General features: G+C 19.8%; 5 protein-coding genes across 6 annotated transcripts; 3 read left to right on the top strand and 2 right to left on the bottom strand.

The window, feature by feature from the left end:
- Window positions 1–637: 637 nt before the first annotated feature.
- PRSY57_1216700 (hypothetical protein) lies at window positions 638–3,250 on the top strand (the record flags this gene model as incomplete). The annotated part of the gene is made up of 1 exon (XM_012908593.2): window positions 638–3,250. One exon carries the CDS (start codon window positions 638–640, stop codon window positions 3,248–3,250), a length of 2,613 nt encoding a protein of 870 aa, XP_012764047.2.
- Window positions 3,251–3,929: 679 nt separating this feature from the next.
- Window positions 3,930–6,758, bottom strand: PRSY57_1216600 (GTP-binding protein, putative; the record flags this gene model as incomplete). Its single annotated transcript, XM_012908592.2, has 1 exon — window positions 3,930–6,758. One exon carries the CDS (start codon window positions 6,756–6,758, stop codon window positions 3,930–3,932), a length of 2,829 nt encoding a protein of 942 aa, XP_012764046.2.
- Window positions 6,759–7,633: 875 nt separating this feature from the next.
- On the bottom strand, window positions 7,634–10,963 carry PRSY57_1216500 (snoRNA-associated small subunit rRNA processing protein, putative; the record flags this gene model as incomplete). Its single annotated transcript, XM_012908591.2, has 1 exon — window positions 7,634–10,963. One exon carries the CDS (start codon window positions 10,961–10,963, stop codon window positions 7,634–7,636), a length of 3,330 nt encoding a protein of 1,109 aa, XP_012764045.2.
- Window positions 10,964–11,891: 928 nt separating this feature from the next.
- On the top strand, window positions 11,892–13,979 carry PRSY57_1216400 (type IIB DNA topoisomerase, putative; the record flags this gene model as incomplete). 2 transcript variants are annotated; one of them, XM_020115046.1, is made up of 8 exons in its annotated part: window positions 11,892–12,240; window positions 12,434–12,465; window positions 12,605–12,773; window positions 12,900–12,986; window positions 13,197–13,247; window positions 13,330–13,462; window positions 13,612–13,671; window positions 13,877–13,979. In XM_020115046.1, the coding sequence occupies 8 exons, from the start codon at window positions 11,892–11,894 to the stop codon at window positions 13,977–13,979; spliced, it is 984 nt and encodes a 327-aa protein (XP_019970199.1). The 2 variants fall into 2 exon arrangements, with proteins under 2 accessions (XP_019970199.1, XP_019970200.1); XM_020115047.1 differs by lacking the exon at window positions 13,612–13,671.
- Window positions 13,980–14,682: 703 nt separating this feature from the next.
- PRSY57_1216300 (hypothetical protein) lies at window positions 14,683–15,111 on the top strand (the record flags this gene model as incomplete). Its single annotated transcript, XM_020115045.1, has 1 exon — window positions 14,683–15,111. One exon carries the CDS (start codon window positions 14,683–14,685, stop codon window positions 15,109–15,111), a length of 429 nt encoding a protein of 142 aa, XP_019970198.1.
- Between the last annotated feature and the right edge of the window lie 122 nt (window positions 15,112–15,233).

Genomic DNA, 15,233 nt, shown 5'->3' with positions numbered 1-15,233 from the left:
AAAAAAAAAAAAAAAAAAAATACATATGGAAATATGTATTAACATAATATTGTTATAATAAAACAAATTTATATTATATTATATTATATATATATATATATATATATATATATATAATGATAAAAATAAATGTACAGAATGATATTTTTTTATACTAAAGTTTAATATATTATGTACATATATGCATATGTGTAAATTATAACGTGCACACATATTTAAAATGAAATGTAAATTAATATATGTATATATTATATATATAAAAGATTATATATAACATATTTAATATACAAATATAGAAAATATATACATATAAATATATATATATATATATATATATATATATATATATATAATAAATTATAGCGAATTGAATTCTACATTGTGTATTTTTTCTATATTTGAGACAAAAACGCTCATATATTTGTTGTCAAATATGTGGTTATAATTAAGCGATAAATATTTTAAATTAAAAAAAAAAAATATATATATATATATATATTTATATATATATAATATTTTGTATATATTCATTTATATCATTTTCACATATATATATATTTATATCACAACATTTTTGTGTCCATTATTTGACATTTAAAAAAAAAAAAAAAAAAACAGGACAAATGAAGTATCAAAAATGATATATTTGGAACCCCTAGAAAGTAATGATAAAAAAGAAGACAATTGGGAAAATAAAAAAATTAATGATGATGAGAATAATGACAATTGTGAGAATATATTTTTGAGCGCAAAAGAGAAAAGAGATAATGAAATAAATAAAATATTAAAAAATATGAAAAAGGAAGAAAGGAATTTATGTTTTCCATTATTAGATTTATACTTTCTGAATAAGAATTTTAAATGGCAAAATTTAAAAGAAAGTTTAGAGTTTCCTAATAATGTAAATGAATATATAAACTTGAATCTTTTAAAAAAGGAAATATTTCCAAAAGATATAATTTTTGAAAATGATCAAAAGAAAAAACATGAAAAAACATGGATATATAATAAATTGATAAAAAGTGGATTATTATATGATAAGAAGATAAAAGATAATATAATAAATAAATTAAATAATAATTATAATATTATAGAAAAATCTGATAATATAAAAAATGAAAATAATCATAATACGATTGTTGATCATAATAATTTACCTTGTGAATGGATAAATAGTGATGATATCATTGGTACTTTTAATCCAATATATAATGCACGAGATAAAATAATTAATGATAATTATATATCTTCTATACCAACGATTGATATATTTTATAATTCATCCAAATTATTAACAATTCAAACAATATTTGAGCCGATTAATCATTATATATATTTATTACGTCTATTACCAAAATTTAGTTTACCTTTATATGATTCTGGTATTTTACAATATGTATGTGAAGATCCTATATTGAATGGTAAATTAAAAGGACTAGAATTATCTTATCGTTTATTAGTACATGATATTTTATTTTATGCATTCTTTTCTTATTTATCCGATTTGCCTTTTTGGGCTAAACCTCCAATAGAAATATTGAGAATATATAATTATGAAAGCTTATATTCATTTAGTGATTGTGAATCTGAGCATACGGAAAGGTTAGTATTCCATAATATTAAAAGTATTATATATAACTTTTCGGATACATTAAATAAAATTGAATTATTATATCCAAAAAATTATTATATAACTATATTTCCAAATATATATTTTAAAAATATTATTGACTTTTTAAAATCTGAAAAGTTCAAACTGAAAAAAATGATTATCTTACTTAAAGGTACAAATTATATGGATGTACAAAAGTTGAATTATATCAAGTCGATTTTTGATCATTTGATAGGCGATAAAACTGAGCGAATATCATGTAACATGAATAATAAGATGATGGATATGACGATAGGTGGGGCACACATAAGAATAAATAAAGCAAAGGCAGAGGATCTATATGAGTATGATCATGATTATAAAGTTGAAAAAAAAAGTACTCAATGTATTATTGAGGCAATGAAAAAATGTTCAAAAGGAAATCCAAGAGATAAATGGGACGAACAAAGTAATACATCCAACAACAACAAAAATAAAAAAAACAACAAAAAAAATAAAAACAACAACAATAATAATAACAACAACAAAAAAAATAAAAAAAACAACAACAATAATAATAACAATAATAATAATAACAACAATAATAATAATAACAACAACAATAATAATAACAACAATAATAATAACAACAACAACAATAATAACATTGATATATATACTATTAATAGTTGTATGCACAATCATCCGAATTATACCATTAGCAACCATTTTGATAAATTAAAAACACATGAATGTTATGTAGAAAAAGGTCACAATAATGTGCGTGAACAGATTAGTACACAATCGATTTTAAATAATATTATAAATTCAAATGATCAAGTAATAATGACGAAAGAAACAAATGATAATATAGATACATCCAATATTAATAATAATAATCAAGAAAATAATAATTTCCATGTTTATAATAATAATTATAATATACATAATTGTGCGCATCATACGTATTGTCAAATGGACCATCCGAGCAGGAAAAATAATATAACATTAGCATTTAAAAATAAAAACAAGAAAAAGGAAAACAAGACAAAATATTTATCATCAGAATCGTCAAACAGTGATGATGATACGGATGATGAAAATATCGATGGATTCTTTAAAACGAAAAAATTAAAAACTACAGTTTATGATAAAAGTACTTTTTCCTTCTCCAAATTTGTTAATAAAATAATAAATTATGAAAAAATAATGGACTATTTAAATAACGATCCTCAGCGTCAAGAGAAGGAAGATTCGAAGATAAAATTTTTTGTAAAAATGTTGTTATTTGAAAAAAGATATTCTAGTTATGATGTAAGCAATGATGAAATCGATATGCATAATGATGAAAATACAAATGAAGGATTTTTTCAGAGTGATAGCTCTGAGCATACAAGAAATGTTCAGGGTGTGATAAATGAGGATAGGCAGGAAACAAACAATACAAATTCATATGTAGAAAATATTCATAATGATGTAAATGATAGTGTATCGAATTCATCCGATTATATTAGTAACCTCATTCAAAATTTTAGAAGAAATTATGTAAGTAACAATTTCTTATCCTTTAGTAGGAATGTAGAAAAAGAGCAAGAGAATAACATGAATATAGAAACTACCCAAGATAATTTTACAAGCATAACATTTAATTTTAAATAAATAAATAAATATATATATATAAATATAAATATATATATATTCATCCTTGTGTGTTTATAATATATCATTATCATATTATTTGATCACACTTTATGTTTTTAATTTATTCATTTATATATGGAACATTATAAAGTTCTTATATTTGATGCTTACATTTTATGCTTACATTTGATGCTTACATTTTATGCTTACATTTGATGCTTACATTTTATGCTTACATTTGATGCTTACATTTAATACTTATAGTTCTTTTTTTTATTTCATTGTTTTATTTCTTTCCTTTTTTTTTATTTTATTTTATTTTTTTTTATTTTTTTTTATTTTATTTTTTTTTTATTTTTATAAATAATATTGCAAACATCCGCATATGTTCAGCGTTGTACATAAAAAAAAACATATAGACATAATATTTTTATTTTTTATATTATATTTTTTTAATTTTTCATTATTTGTTTATGTTTATACAAAAAAAAAAAAATAAATAAAAAAACAAAATAAAAATAAAAAAAAAATAATTTTTAAAAAAAATATTTTTAAGCCAACTCAAAAAGGAGGAAAAAAAAAAAAAAATATATATATATATATATATATATATATATATACTTATTATAATTTTTTAATGTGCGGAACAATATATATTTTTATTTATATTTATATTTATATTTATATGTTTATATAATCATGTTTTTCTTATAGATTGGATTTTTTCAAAATTTTTTTGAATGGCATGTATGTCGAGATTATATTTGTCAGGTGTTTTATCTTTGTTAATAATTTTTCTTAATTTTTTTTGTTTGTAATAAATTTTGATAGGTGTACCTTTAATGTCGAATGCTTCTCGTATTTTATTTTCTAAATATTTTGTATAGTTAGCGTATACTGATTTTTCTGAATTACAGAAGAAGATAAAACTTGGTGGTTTAATATTTGACTGGAAAGCATAATATATATTTAATGATTTATTTTTAATAGGTATGGGTGGTCTTAGGAGTAATGCTTCTTTTATGATTTCATTAAGAGTATTAGTATTAACACGTTTTGTATAATTTTTATATGTTTCTTCAGCAAGATGAAATATGTTTAATAACCTTTGTGAGGTTTTAGCCGAAATGAAGATTATATTAGAAAAGTCTATAGGTTTTAGTAGATTTAGAACATAATTTTTGGTATCATTAAAAATATCATTTTTATTATATATGAGATCCCATTTATTACAACAAATAATACAACTTTTATTTTCTTGTACAATTTTTCTAGCAATATTTATATCTTGAGTACTAATACCATTAAATGAATCTATTACAAGAATACATACATCACTTCTTTTTATAGCTTTTTCTGTTCGATTATATAATAGATATTCATATTTAGTTTTATTATTAAATGGTACATTTTTTTTTCTTTTCTGTATTCCTGCCGTATCAATAAGTCGATATATACGATCACTTTGTTTTAATTTTACAAGAACATCAATAGAATCTACGGTTGTCCCAGCTAATGGAGAAACGATAAAACGATTACAATTTAATATTTTGTTTAATATACTTGATTTGCCCGTATTCGGTTTGCCTATAAAACTAATATTTATAGTATTTTCTTCATTTATATCATCATGTTCTTCATTTATTTTTATTTTCTCTATATGTTTAATACATTCATCTAGAATTTCTGAAAGACCATTTCCATGGATCCCACTACATGGAAAAGGGTTACCAAATCCAAGGGACCAAAATTCTTGTGCTTTATAAAAACCATCTTTATAAGATTCACATTTATTAACACATAATATAACTTTTAGAGGTAATTTCTTATACTCATCTTTAGGATAAATCTTAACATTCTTATGTGTACTATTAGATGTTTCTTTCTTTATACTATTCTTTGTATGACACTGATTAATTGTGTCATATCTTTCTATTTCTTCTTCTTTATTATTATTATTATTATTATTATTATGTAACTCTTTTATATGTGTATTAACCTGTGCAGTTGAATTTACCATTTGTTGTTCCTTTTTATTTATATTTTCTCCTTGTGGATGTTTCAAAAGTATATATTTTCTTAAAAAACGACAAATTTCGATATCTCGTGGGTCCACACCATGTATACCATCAACGACAAAAATAACAACTGATGATTCTTTTAGAGCCATAAGAATTTGATCCTTTATTTCTTTTGAAAACTTTTCTTCTTCAAAAACTAAACCTCCTGTATCTACAAGTTCAAATTTATATCCTTCCCACTCAACTTCTCCATAAAGTTTATCTCTCGTACTACTAACATCTAAAACAATACTACCATCTTGATATTTTCGCGTTAGTCGATTAAAAATGGTAGACTTACCAACATTAGGTCTACCAATAATTGATATTAATGGTAAATTCCTGATTATATTTAATTCAACATCTTTCTTTTTTTTATTCTTTTTATTTTCTTCAGTCTGTACATCATCAATTTGAATATCTTCCTTATTACTCTTGTTTTGTATTATATTATTAGCGATATATACATTTGAGGACCTTTTTTCTTTATCATAAATGTAATTATCATTTATTTGTTGTGCGTTTGAAATAAGTGTTTGTTTAGAATCCTTATTAGATGAAATGTGAATAAATTCATTTTGATCATAATAATTATCGTTATGGTTATCGTTATCATCATCATGACCTTTTTCGTCATCATCATCATGAACTTTTTCGTCGTCATCATCATGACCTTTTTCATCATCATCATCATCTTGACCTTTTTCGTCATCATCATCATCTTGACCTTTTTCATCATCATCATCTTGACCTTTTTCATCATCATCATCTTGACCTTTTTCATCATCATATTGTTTTTGTTCTTTTTTTCCCTCCTTGATCATATTGTTACCATTTGATGTACTATATTGATTTATATTAAATGTATTTTTTTTTTTCATCAATTTTTTATTTTTCATTTTATTTTCTTTCATTACTTTTATTCTTATTTTATTCATTTTAATATTTTTTTTTTTTTTTTTTTTTGGCTCTATCATTTTATTACAATCTCTAAATATGTTATGATCTTGGTTTTCTCTTATATGGTCAACATTGGTTATATTCGACACATTGTTATTTATTTGTTCATTTATTTGTTCATTTGTTTGATCATTTATTTGTTCATTTGTTTGTTCATTTATTTGTTCATTTATTTGTTCATTTTTTTGTTCATTTATTTGATCATTTTTTTGATCATTTTTTTGTTCACTTTTATGGTTCATATAATATATTGAGAAGGCACATTTTTTGTCCCTTGCAATATTAAAATCCTCTACATACGGTAAGGAAGAATAATAATAATAATTAATATTATATGTACATTTTTTTTTTTTCTTTTTCGATATATTATGTGTGTATGTGTTATAGGTCTGAGGAAATAGATGTTTAGAATATATATTAAACTTTTTTATAACAATAAATGTGTGAAAAAAGGATAAGGAAAAACAAAAAATTATTATATAAAGTGAAATTTTATTATAGTTCATAATAAACTATATTACATGTAATATATATAGATATCTATATAATATAAAATAAAATCAATTAATATAAAATAATAATATTTTGTTTCTTCTTTTTCCTCAAAGTATAAGTATATATTAATATAAATATATAAACATATAATATATATATATATATATATATATATATATATATATATATATATATATTAAATGTTATTATAATTTAGAATTATATTAATATTTATATATCATTGTAATAAATAATAACATGTTCCATTGTTTCATTTTATTTTATTATATTGTTTTTTTTTTTTTTTTTTTTGCTATGATTTGCTTTATTTTATTTTTTTATATATTTTAATTAATCTGAACAAGATAAGCCAAAAAAAAAAATAATACACATAAAATATTATATTTTTTGGACTTCAATTATTTAACGTATAGAGAAAATTAAACAAATGGAAATGTCATATAATATATATATATATATATATATATATATGTGCGTATAATTTTGATTATATATTTTGGAATATCAAAATGAAATATAATATAAATAAATAAATAAATAAATAAATATATATATATATATATATATATATATATATATTATATGACATTTCATTTTTTTAATTATTATAATATTTTTTAAAAATTAAAGTTGATTTTTATTTTTTAAATAAATAAATATAATATAATATATATATGTATATATATATACTATTTTATTTTATTTTATTTTAAAATCCATCTCTTTTTACAAAAAAAAAATTATTATATAAAGAAAAAAAAAAAAAAAGATAAAAATATATTTATATAAATATTATGTATTATATATATGTATTTTTTTGTACATGAGAAAAAGTAGATAAAATTTATAAAGTGCAGTGTATATGCTATATCGATTTCAAATTTGATGTGAGCCTTCTTTTTTTGGATTCACTTACTTGTTTGCTCTTTTGAGATTCATATATTGATTTTCTTTTAGCTTGTTCGGATGTTATAATATCTTTATTTTGTTGGTTATTTAATTCTTTTAATTTATCATATTCATCTACATTTTTATCAAAAATAAAATCATCAGCAAAGTCTATTATTAAATGTCTTCCATATAAATGTGTATGTTGTAAAGATTCGATAGCATTACAGCATTCTTTCTTAGACATAAATTCAATAAATGCATAACCTCTACTACGATTATATACATTCTTTGGTATCCTTACACTTTTTACATTTCCAAAAGCTGAAAATAATTTTCTTAATTCTTCTTTATTTACTTGAAAGGCTAGATTTTTTACAACAAGTTTTTTAGTTACTTGTTTTTTGTTTTTAAGGACTAATTTTTCATCCTCATTTTTTGTTTGGTTCATATTTTTTTTTTTTCTTATTCGATTATGAGATAAACTCATTTCTAATACATGATCATTTAAACGTGTACCTGTTAATCTTTTTATAGCCTCAATAGCTAATTCTTTATTTTTAAATTCAGCAAATCCATAACCTGATGATACAGTATTATATTGATTAGATATTTTATTTGATTCTTTATCTTTTTGTAAAATAACTTTTTTACTCTTAACAATATTACATGTTATAAAACCTTCCATTTTTTCAAATAAATCTTTTAAATTCTCTTCTTTAGTATTAAAGTTTATATTCTTTATGTAAATACTTGCGTGTGTGCCTTCTCCATATTCATCATCCTCATCATCATCCTCATCACCGTCCCCATCATCATCATCATCACCATCATCACCATCATCACGGGAATCCCCATTTTTATTAATATTATTATTATTATTGATATTATTATTATTATTATTTGTGTCACCATTTTTATGATCATACTGGTCTGTATTCCTTGTAACATCATGCTCATTTGTTTCCTCCCTCTTTATTGTACTCTTATCATTCATACTGTAATTACTTGCATCTTCTATATCCTTCTGTTTTACAAATAAGTTTAATGGAGCCCACTCCAAATATAAAGGTAACTTTTTATATCTTATATAAGAATTTGATATGAAAGCTTTTTTAGCATTATCCGCGTTTTCATATTGTATAATACAAATATTATTATAAGGAGAAAAACTAACTCTTTTTAAAGTACCATATTGTTTAAATAAATTTATAATATCATTTTGATTTGTATATATAGATAAATTTTTAATTATTATGGTATCATCACTTCGTCTATATTTTACAATTTCTTTATCATCTTTATTAATTTCATTAGATGTATTATTATTGTTTTCTAAATTTTCATTTTTATTATTACTGTTTATTTTTGTTATATCTTTTTCATCTTCATTTTTTTTGGTTTTTACATATATTTGTTCAAAAGCATCTAGATATATCCCTTCTTTTTTTATCCATGTCTTTATTTTATTAATAATATATGTTTCTGTTAAAGAAACGTTGACTGCAATATTCTTATCTCGTATATTTAATACAGACTCCACGGAACAATTATTTTCCTTACAAAAATTATTAATACTTGTATTAATATCGGTATATAATATATTCCACATGTTTTCATTTTGACAGGATTTTTTTTTTTGTATTTCTAATATTTTTTTGTAAGAACTCTTACAATCATTTGATAATTTAATAAAAATATTTTTTTCATTTATGTTTTCTATATTTTCTTTATAATTAGTTATATTCTTTTCTTTGCAATATTTAGCGGTTAATATTTTACCTCTATATATTTTATTATCTAGATGTATTTTTGCTTTCTCACATGAACTCGGAAACATAAAATTTACAAAAGCATAAACGTTTACGTTTGTTAAATCGTTGTATAACATGTTCTTATTACATTTATGATTATTACTATGTTCTTCATCTTTACTTTGGTCTATAATTAAGCAATTATTATCATTGTTTTTCTTGTAATCTTCATCTTTATTTTTATTATTACTATTATTACTATTATTATTTGATGTATTTCCTTTTAACAATTTGATAAAAAAATCATCACTCGATTTAGTTTTACTTTTTTCATTCAAATATATTTGAGTATCTGCTTTAGTAGATTTTTTTTTAAAAACATTTACATCTACTATCGGACCATATCTTTCACATAAGGATTTTATATCTTGTACATCTACTGGCGGTAGATTAAAAATAATTAACTTTCCAGTGTTCATTTCTTCAGATTCACTTTGAATATCTAACTCGTATGTAGTATCATTTTTTGTGGTATCCATATTAATGGTCATATCATTCTTATCCACATTTTCAACATGTTCAATGTTATGATTTTTTATATTTGGAACAATATCTAATGATTCATCTTTTTTTTTTTCCTTTTTTGAAATTTCCTTTAACCATTCAAGAGCATTATCTTCGTTATTTGAATGCGTATTAGATGCATCATCTAATAAAAGTTCACTAGATTTAATAATTTGTTCATCATTTTTATGATCACTGGTATGGTTTTTATTACATTGGGTATTATTATCTTCATTTATCATGTTATGTTTTTCTTCTTGTTGTTTTTTTTTTTTTTTTTTTTTTTTTATTTCAGAATTATGATTTGGTAGGTCTTGGACTGATGGAAGGATATGTGGATTATCTTCATCCATATAAATTACATGTGTTCTAGTACTATTCATTCCGGCTTTTGTTTTTTTAACTTGAACAGTTTTGTTTATGCAATTTTGTTCTTTAACAATTTGTATAGATTTTCCTTTATTTTTATCTTTATCATTATCTTTTTGTTTTATTTTTATCTTTTGTATATCTTTAGGAACATTGTTAAGATTATGAAAATGTGAATTGTTAAATTTTAAATTATTAGATTTTAAAGCGGATGGAGAAATAGCATCTTCTATAATTATTTTACTTGTATTAATATATGTATTATTAAAAAACTTTTTAAAACATTCACAATGATAATTATTAAGAAATCCGATAAAACATATTCTTCGTGATTCATAATGTTCTTTATTCTTTATTATTTTCTTTCTTTTCATTATTTTTATATCTGTAATTTGGAAATTTATATTATGATCTTTCATTTTGAAAAAATGTTTCTTTAAATCAATTTCATTCATATACTTGGGGATATTCTTTATGATAAGCCTCGTTTTGTCGTAACCATCTTCTTCACTTTTTAAACTAAACAAGTGGCTACAACTATTATAATTAACTATGTTATTATTTTTGTTTTTGTCATTTTGTATTTGAGCCGAACGATTATTATATGTAGACGTCGTCATTATAAATATATCATAAAAAAAAAAATAAAAAAAAAAAAAAAAAAAAAAAAATATATATATATATATATATTTTATTTATTATTATGAAGATATTTGGACTAAATATATATTTAATAATATATTATAATCAAACTCAGTTAATATTTTTATAAATTAATAAAAGAAAAAAAAAAAGTTATATTTTTTAAATGAGGATTTTTTTTTTTTTTTTTCATTCATTTTGTAAAATATAAAATAAAATCATTTTTTTTATTCATAATATTATAATATATATATATATATATAATATATTTATATTAGTGTTTTATTTTTATTATCTCATTTTTTAGCATATATCTTAAAATAGAGAAAATATAATAATGTTCCAACGTTTTTTTTTTTTTTCTTTTTTTTTTTTTAAATATAAAATAATTGTGACAACTATATTTATAGAAAAAAAAAAATATATATTAATATATTTTAATATATATATAAAATAAATATTATAATTATTATAAATATATATACTGACCCTTGCCCTAGTGTTACATTTGGATTTTATATTTAATGCATATATGAAAAAAAAATTATATTATATATATATATTATAATATATTATATGTATGTTTTTTTTTATTTATAGAAAATGTTAAACAGAATGGATAATATATTATAATATATAATATTTTACAACATTAAGATTATTTTTTTATATATATATATATATATATATATATATAATATATTTTTATTTATTTTATCGAATTATTATTATTTCTTAAATCCTTTTCAACACAGTTTTTTTTTTTTTTTTTGTATTTGTAAAAATGAAAATATGATTTCCTATTTGATTTTATTATAAATATAATATTTATATAACTTTCTCTTTATATATATATATATATATATATATTTTTTTTTTTTTTTTTTATGTTTTGAGTTTTTTAAAATGGCTCATCTGGATATTATTTGTTCCCTGGAAAAGTATGTTGTCGATTTTGTAATAACCCTGTTAGACGAAAAAAAAAAAAAAATTTTGTCAAAAGGAAAAATTATAGATATAACTAGGTTATTTTATATTATTCAAATAATATTAATAAATATAAAGAATAATATATATACAACTTTAAGACAAATATTTTATACAAATCCAAAATTATTTATAAATCAACGTAACTCTAATAAAATTATTGGAAAGCTGACGAGAATTATTAAAAAATCAAGAGAACAAATAAATATATACAATGCACCGAAAGGAATCATAAGGGGAAATATATTATTGAAAGAAAATAAATCAAGTTAAATAAATAAATAAATAAATATATATATATATATATATAATTAAATAAATATTCTTGGGCTCTTTATTATGATATGTTTATGCATATGAATAAATGTATTTACACATTTATATTTATTTATAAATTATAATATAAATAAAGTTCTCTTATAATTATTTCAACATTTTATATTTCGTTATTTTATGCTCAGGCAAATGGGTCGACTGCATGAATGCTTTCGAAGTAAACAATATATAAATATATATATATATATATATATATATATATTTATATATTTTTATATATTTTTATATATATATATATTTTTTTTTTAATCATATATTATATTAATACACGTTTATGATATGTTCCTACATATTAGTTAAGGGGACACTTGATATGTCCTTTTGGATTGGAGAATATAAATATTTCATCAGGTGTCCAATATATTTTAATTATTGAAAAAGAAACAATATTTTATAAACTACTTCAATCTAATTATATATCGACATATGGACCAACCATATTAATTACTGCAAAAGGTTTTCCAGGTTTCCTTCGTAAAAAATTAATATGAAAAATTAAACGCATCAAGTTATATATAATGTTCATATAACATGATAATGCACACACACATACACATATATATATATATATATATATATATATATATTTAGATATTAACACAAGACAACTTCTATATGAGATACAAAAAAGATATAGAGAGCTAAAAATATTCTGTTTAACTGATTATGACGTTTATGGTTATTTTATTAAATATATCATAAATATATTACAACTTTTCTTTGAATAATTTTAAACCTAAACCTTGAGAAAAAAAAAAAAAAATAAATAAATAAATAATAAAATGATAAAATGATAAAATAATAAAATAATAATAATATATTATTAACATATATATATTATATATATATATATATATATTTCACTTTCCTACTTTTGAAAAATTAAAGGTCTCAGCATAGCATGTACTTATGCATCCAAAAATGAATCTAAACTTTATTGTTAGAAATGAAAAATAAAAAATATACTAATAAATAAATAAATATATATATATATATTATTTATATTCATTTATTTTTCTAGACGTTTATGATATGTCGATCGAGAACCTGCACTGGTTAATTTTATTTACTCCTGAGGAGGGCATTAAGAAAAATGTTATAAAAAATACTGATCTTACCAAATTAACTTTAAAAGACATACGAATTTTGGACAAGTATCATATAAATTTATAAGAAATATAAAGTGTATATAGCATATTTTATATATTATATAAACATATATAAATATATATACATATATATATATATATATATATATATATATATATATATGGTAATACTTATTTTCCCCCACAATTTATAGCCTTTGTGCTAAATTAAAAAACAATAATAAATATAGTGCCGCTGAACGCAATAATTGGATGTATCACATACATATAAAATGAACACATTAAATATAAATAATATAATGAGATAATTATTATCATATATTTGGATATTTCAAGAATTAATTAATAATTTTCAACTTTTTATATTTATCTATTTTATTTATTTGGATATATATATATATATATATATAAATATATTTTTTTTTTTTTTTATTTATTTATTTTTTTTTTTTTTTTTAGAGAGAATATTAGCAATATGAAAAAATTTGGAGTTAAATATGAAATAGATGCAATCAACGATATTGAAAAACATATAAATAATCGTATTAAGGAGCTTTTATAAATATATTTTATTATTTTGTAATATTATATGTATAATATATTATTGTAAGTCTTCCTTCAAAAAAAGAAAAGTACTTTCTTTTTCCTTCAGTTTATATATTTAATTTTAGATTTTTTTTTTTTTTTTTTAATAAACATGAAATATATTTATATGATATATAATATTTTATTATATATATATATATATATTTATTTATTTATTTATTTATTCCTTTTAAACCTATATAAGAATGAATAGCATAATAATTAAATGTGAACCAAAGAAATTTTAACTTTAAAAAGGAAAAATAAAAAAATATGAACATTCTTTGTGATAATGAATTTGTGTGATTTTTTTTTTTTTTTTTCTGGTAGTATGATTAAACCATACACATATAAATAAATAAATAAATAAATATTATATATATATATATATATATATATATATATATATAGTACATTTAAAGAATAAATGGAAAAAGTAACAAAATATATGAAACTATTTAATATGTGAAATAAAAACTATATAAAAAAGTTTTGATATATATATATAATAGATATTGTATAAAATAAGAATAGTATGAAGAGAGAGTGTAAACAAAAAAAAAGAAAAAAAATATTTTTAAAGAAAAAAATTTGACAAACGTTCAATCAATACATTTTTTAAAGAACAATTTAAGTATCAGTTCTTTTTATATTACTATATAATATAATTTTTTCTTATTATGTTGAAATTTGGTTGGATATTTATATGGAAATATTCTCAACAGTGTATTGTAAAAAATTGCTACAAAAAACTTAATGATAAGAATATACTAAAAAGATTTTACCTTAATAATAATATAATTTATAAAATAAACAATAGGAAATATAATTTTTTCAACTATTATAAAAGTTCATACTACAAAAATTATGCTCTCCGTTTATTACAAAAAGAAAATATAAGTACAAAAAGAAGAAGATATTTTAAAATAAGAAAACATCAAAAAAAAAAATATAAAAAAAAAAGAATGGGATTGTCTACAATCCCATGGATACCTACAAAAGAAAAAATCAGAACTTATAAATTACCTCGTCAAAGTAAACTTATAAATAAAAGATTTATGAGAGATAATAAAGGAGGTCGTCGTTATCGCTTGAAGAAACAAAGATAACCTGAACAAGTCATAAAAAAAAAAAAAAAAAAAAAAAAAAAAAAAAAAAATTATTAAAAAAAAATTAAATTTTTTTTTTTTTTTTTTTTTTTTTTTTTTTTTTTTTTTTTTTTTTTTTTTTT

Source organism: Plasmodium reichenowi, chromosome 12 (genome assembly GCF_001601855.1).
Source record: "Plasmodium reichenowi strain SY57 chromosome 12, whole genome shotgun sequence".
In the NCBI taxonomy this organism is placed as follows: domain Eukaryota; phylum Apicomplexa; class Aconoidasida; order Haemosporida; family Plasmodiidae; genus Plasmodium; species Plasmodium reichenowi.
This window is presented reverse-complemented; position numbering and strand designations above follow the sequence as displayed.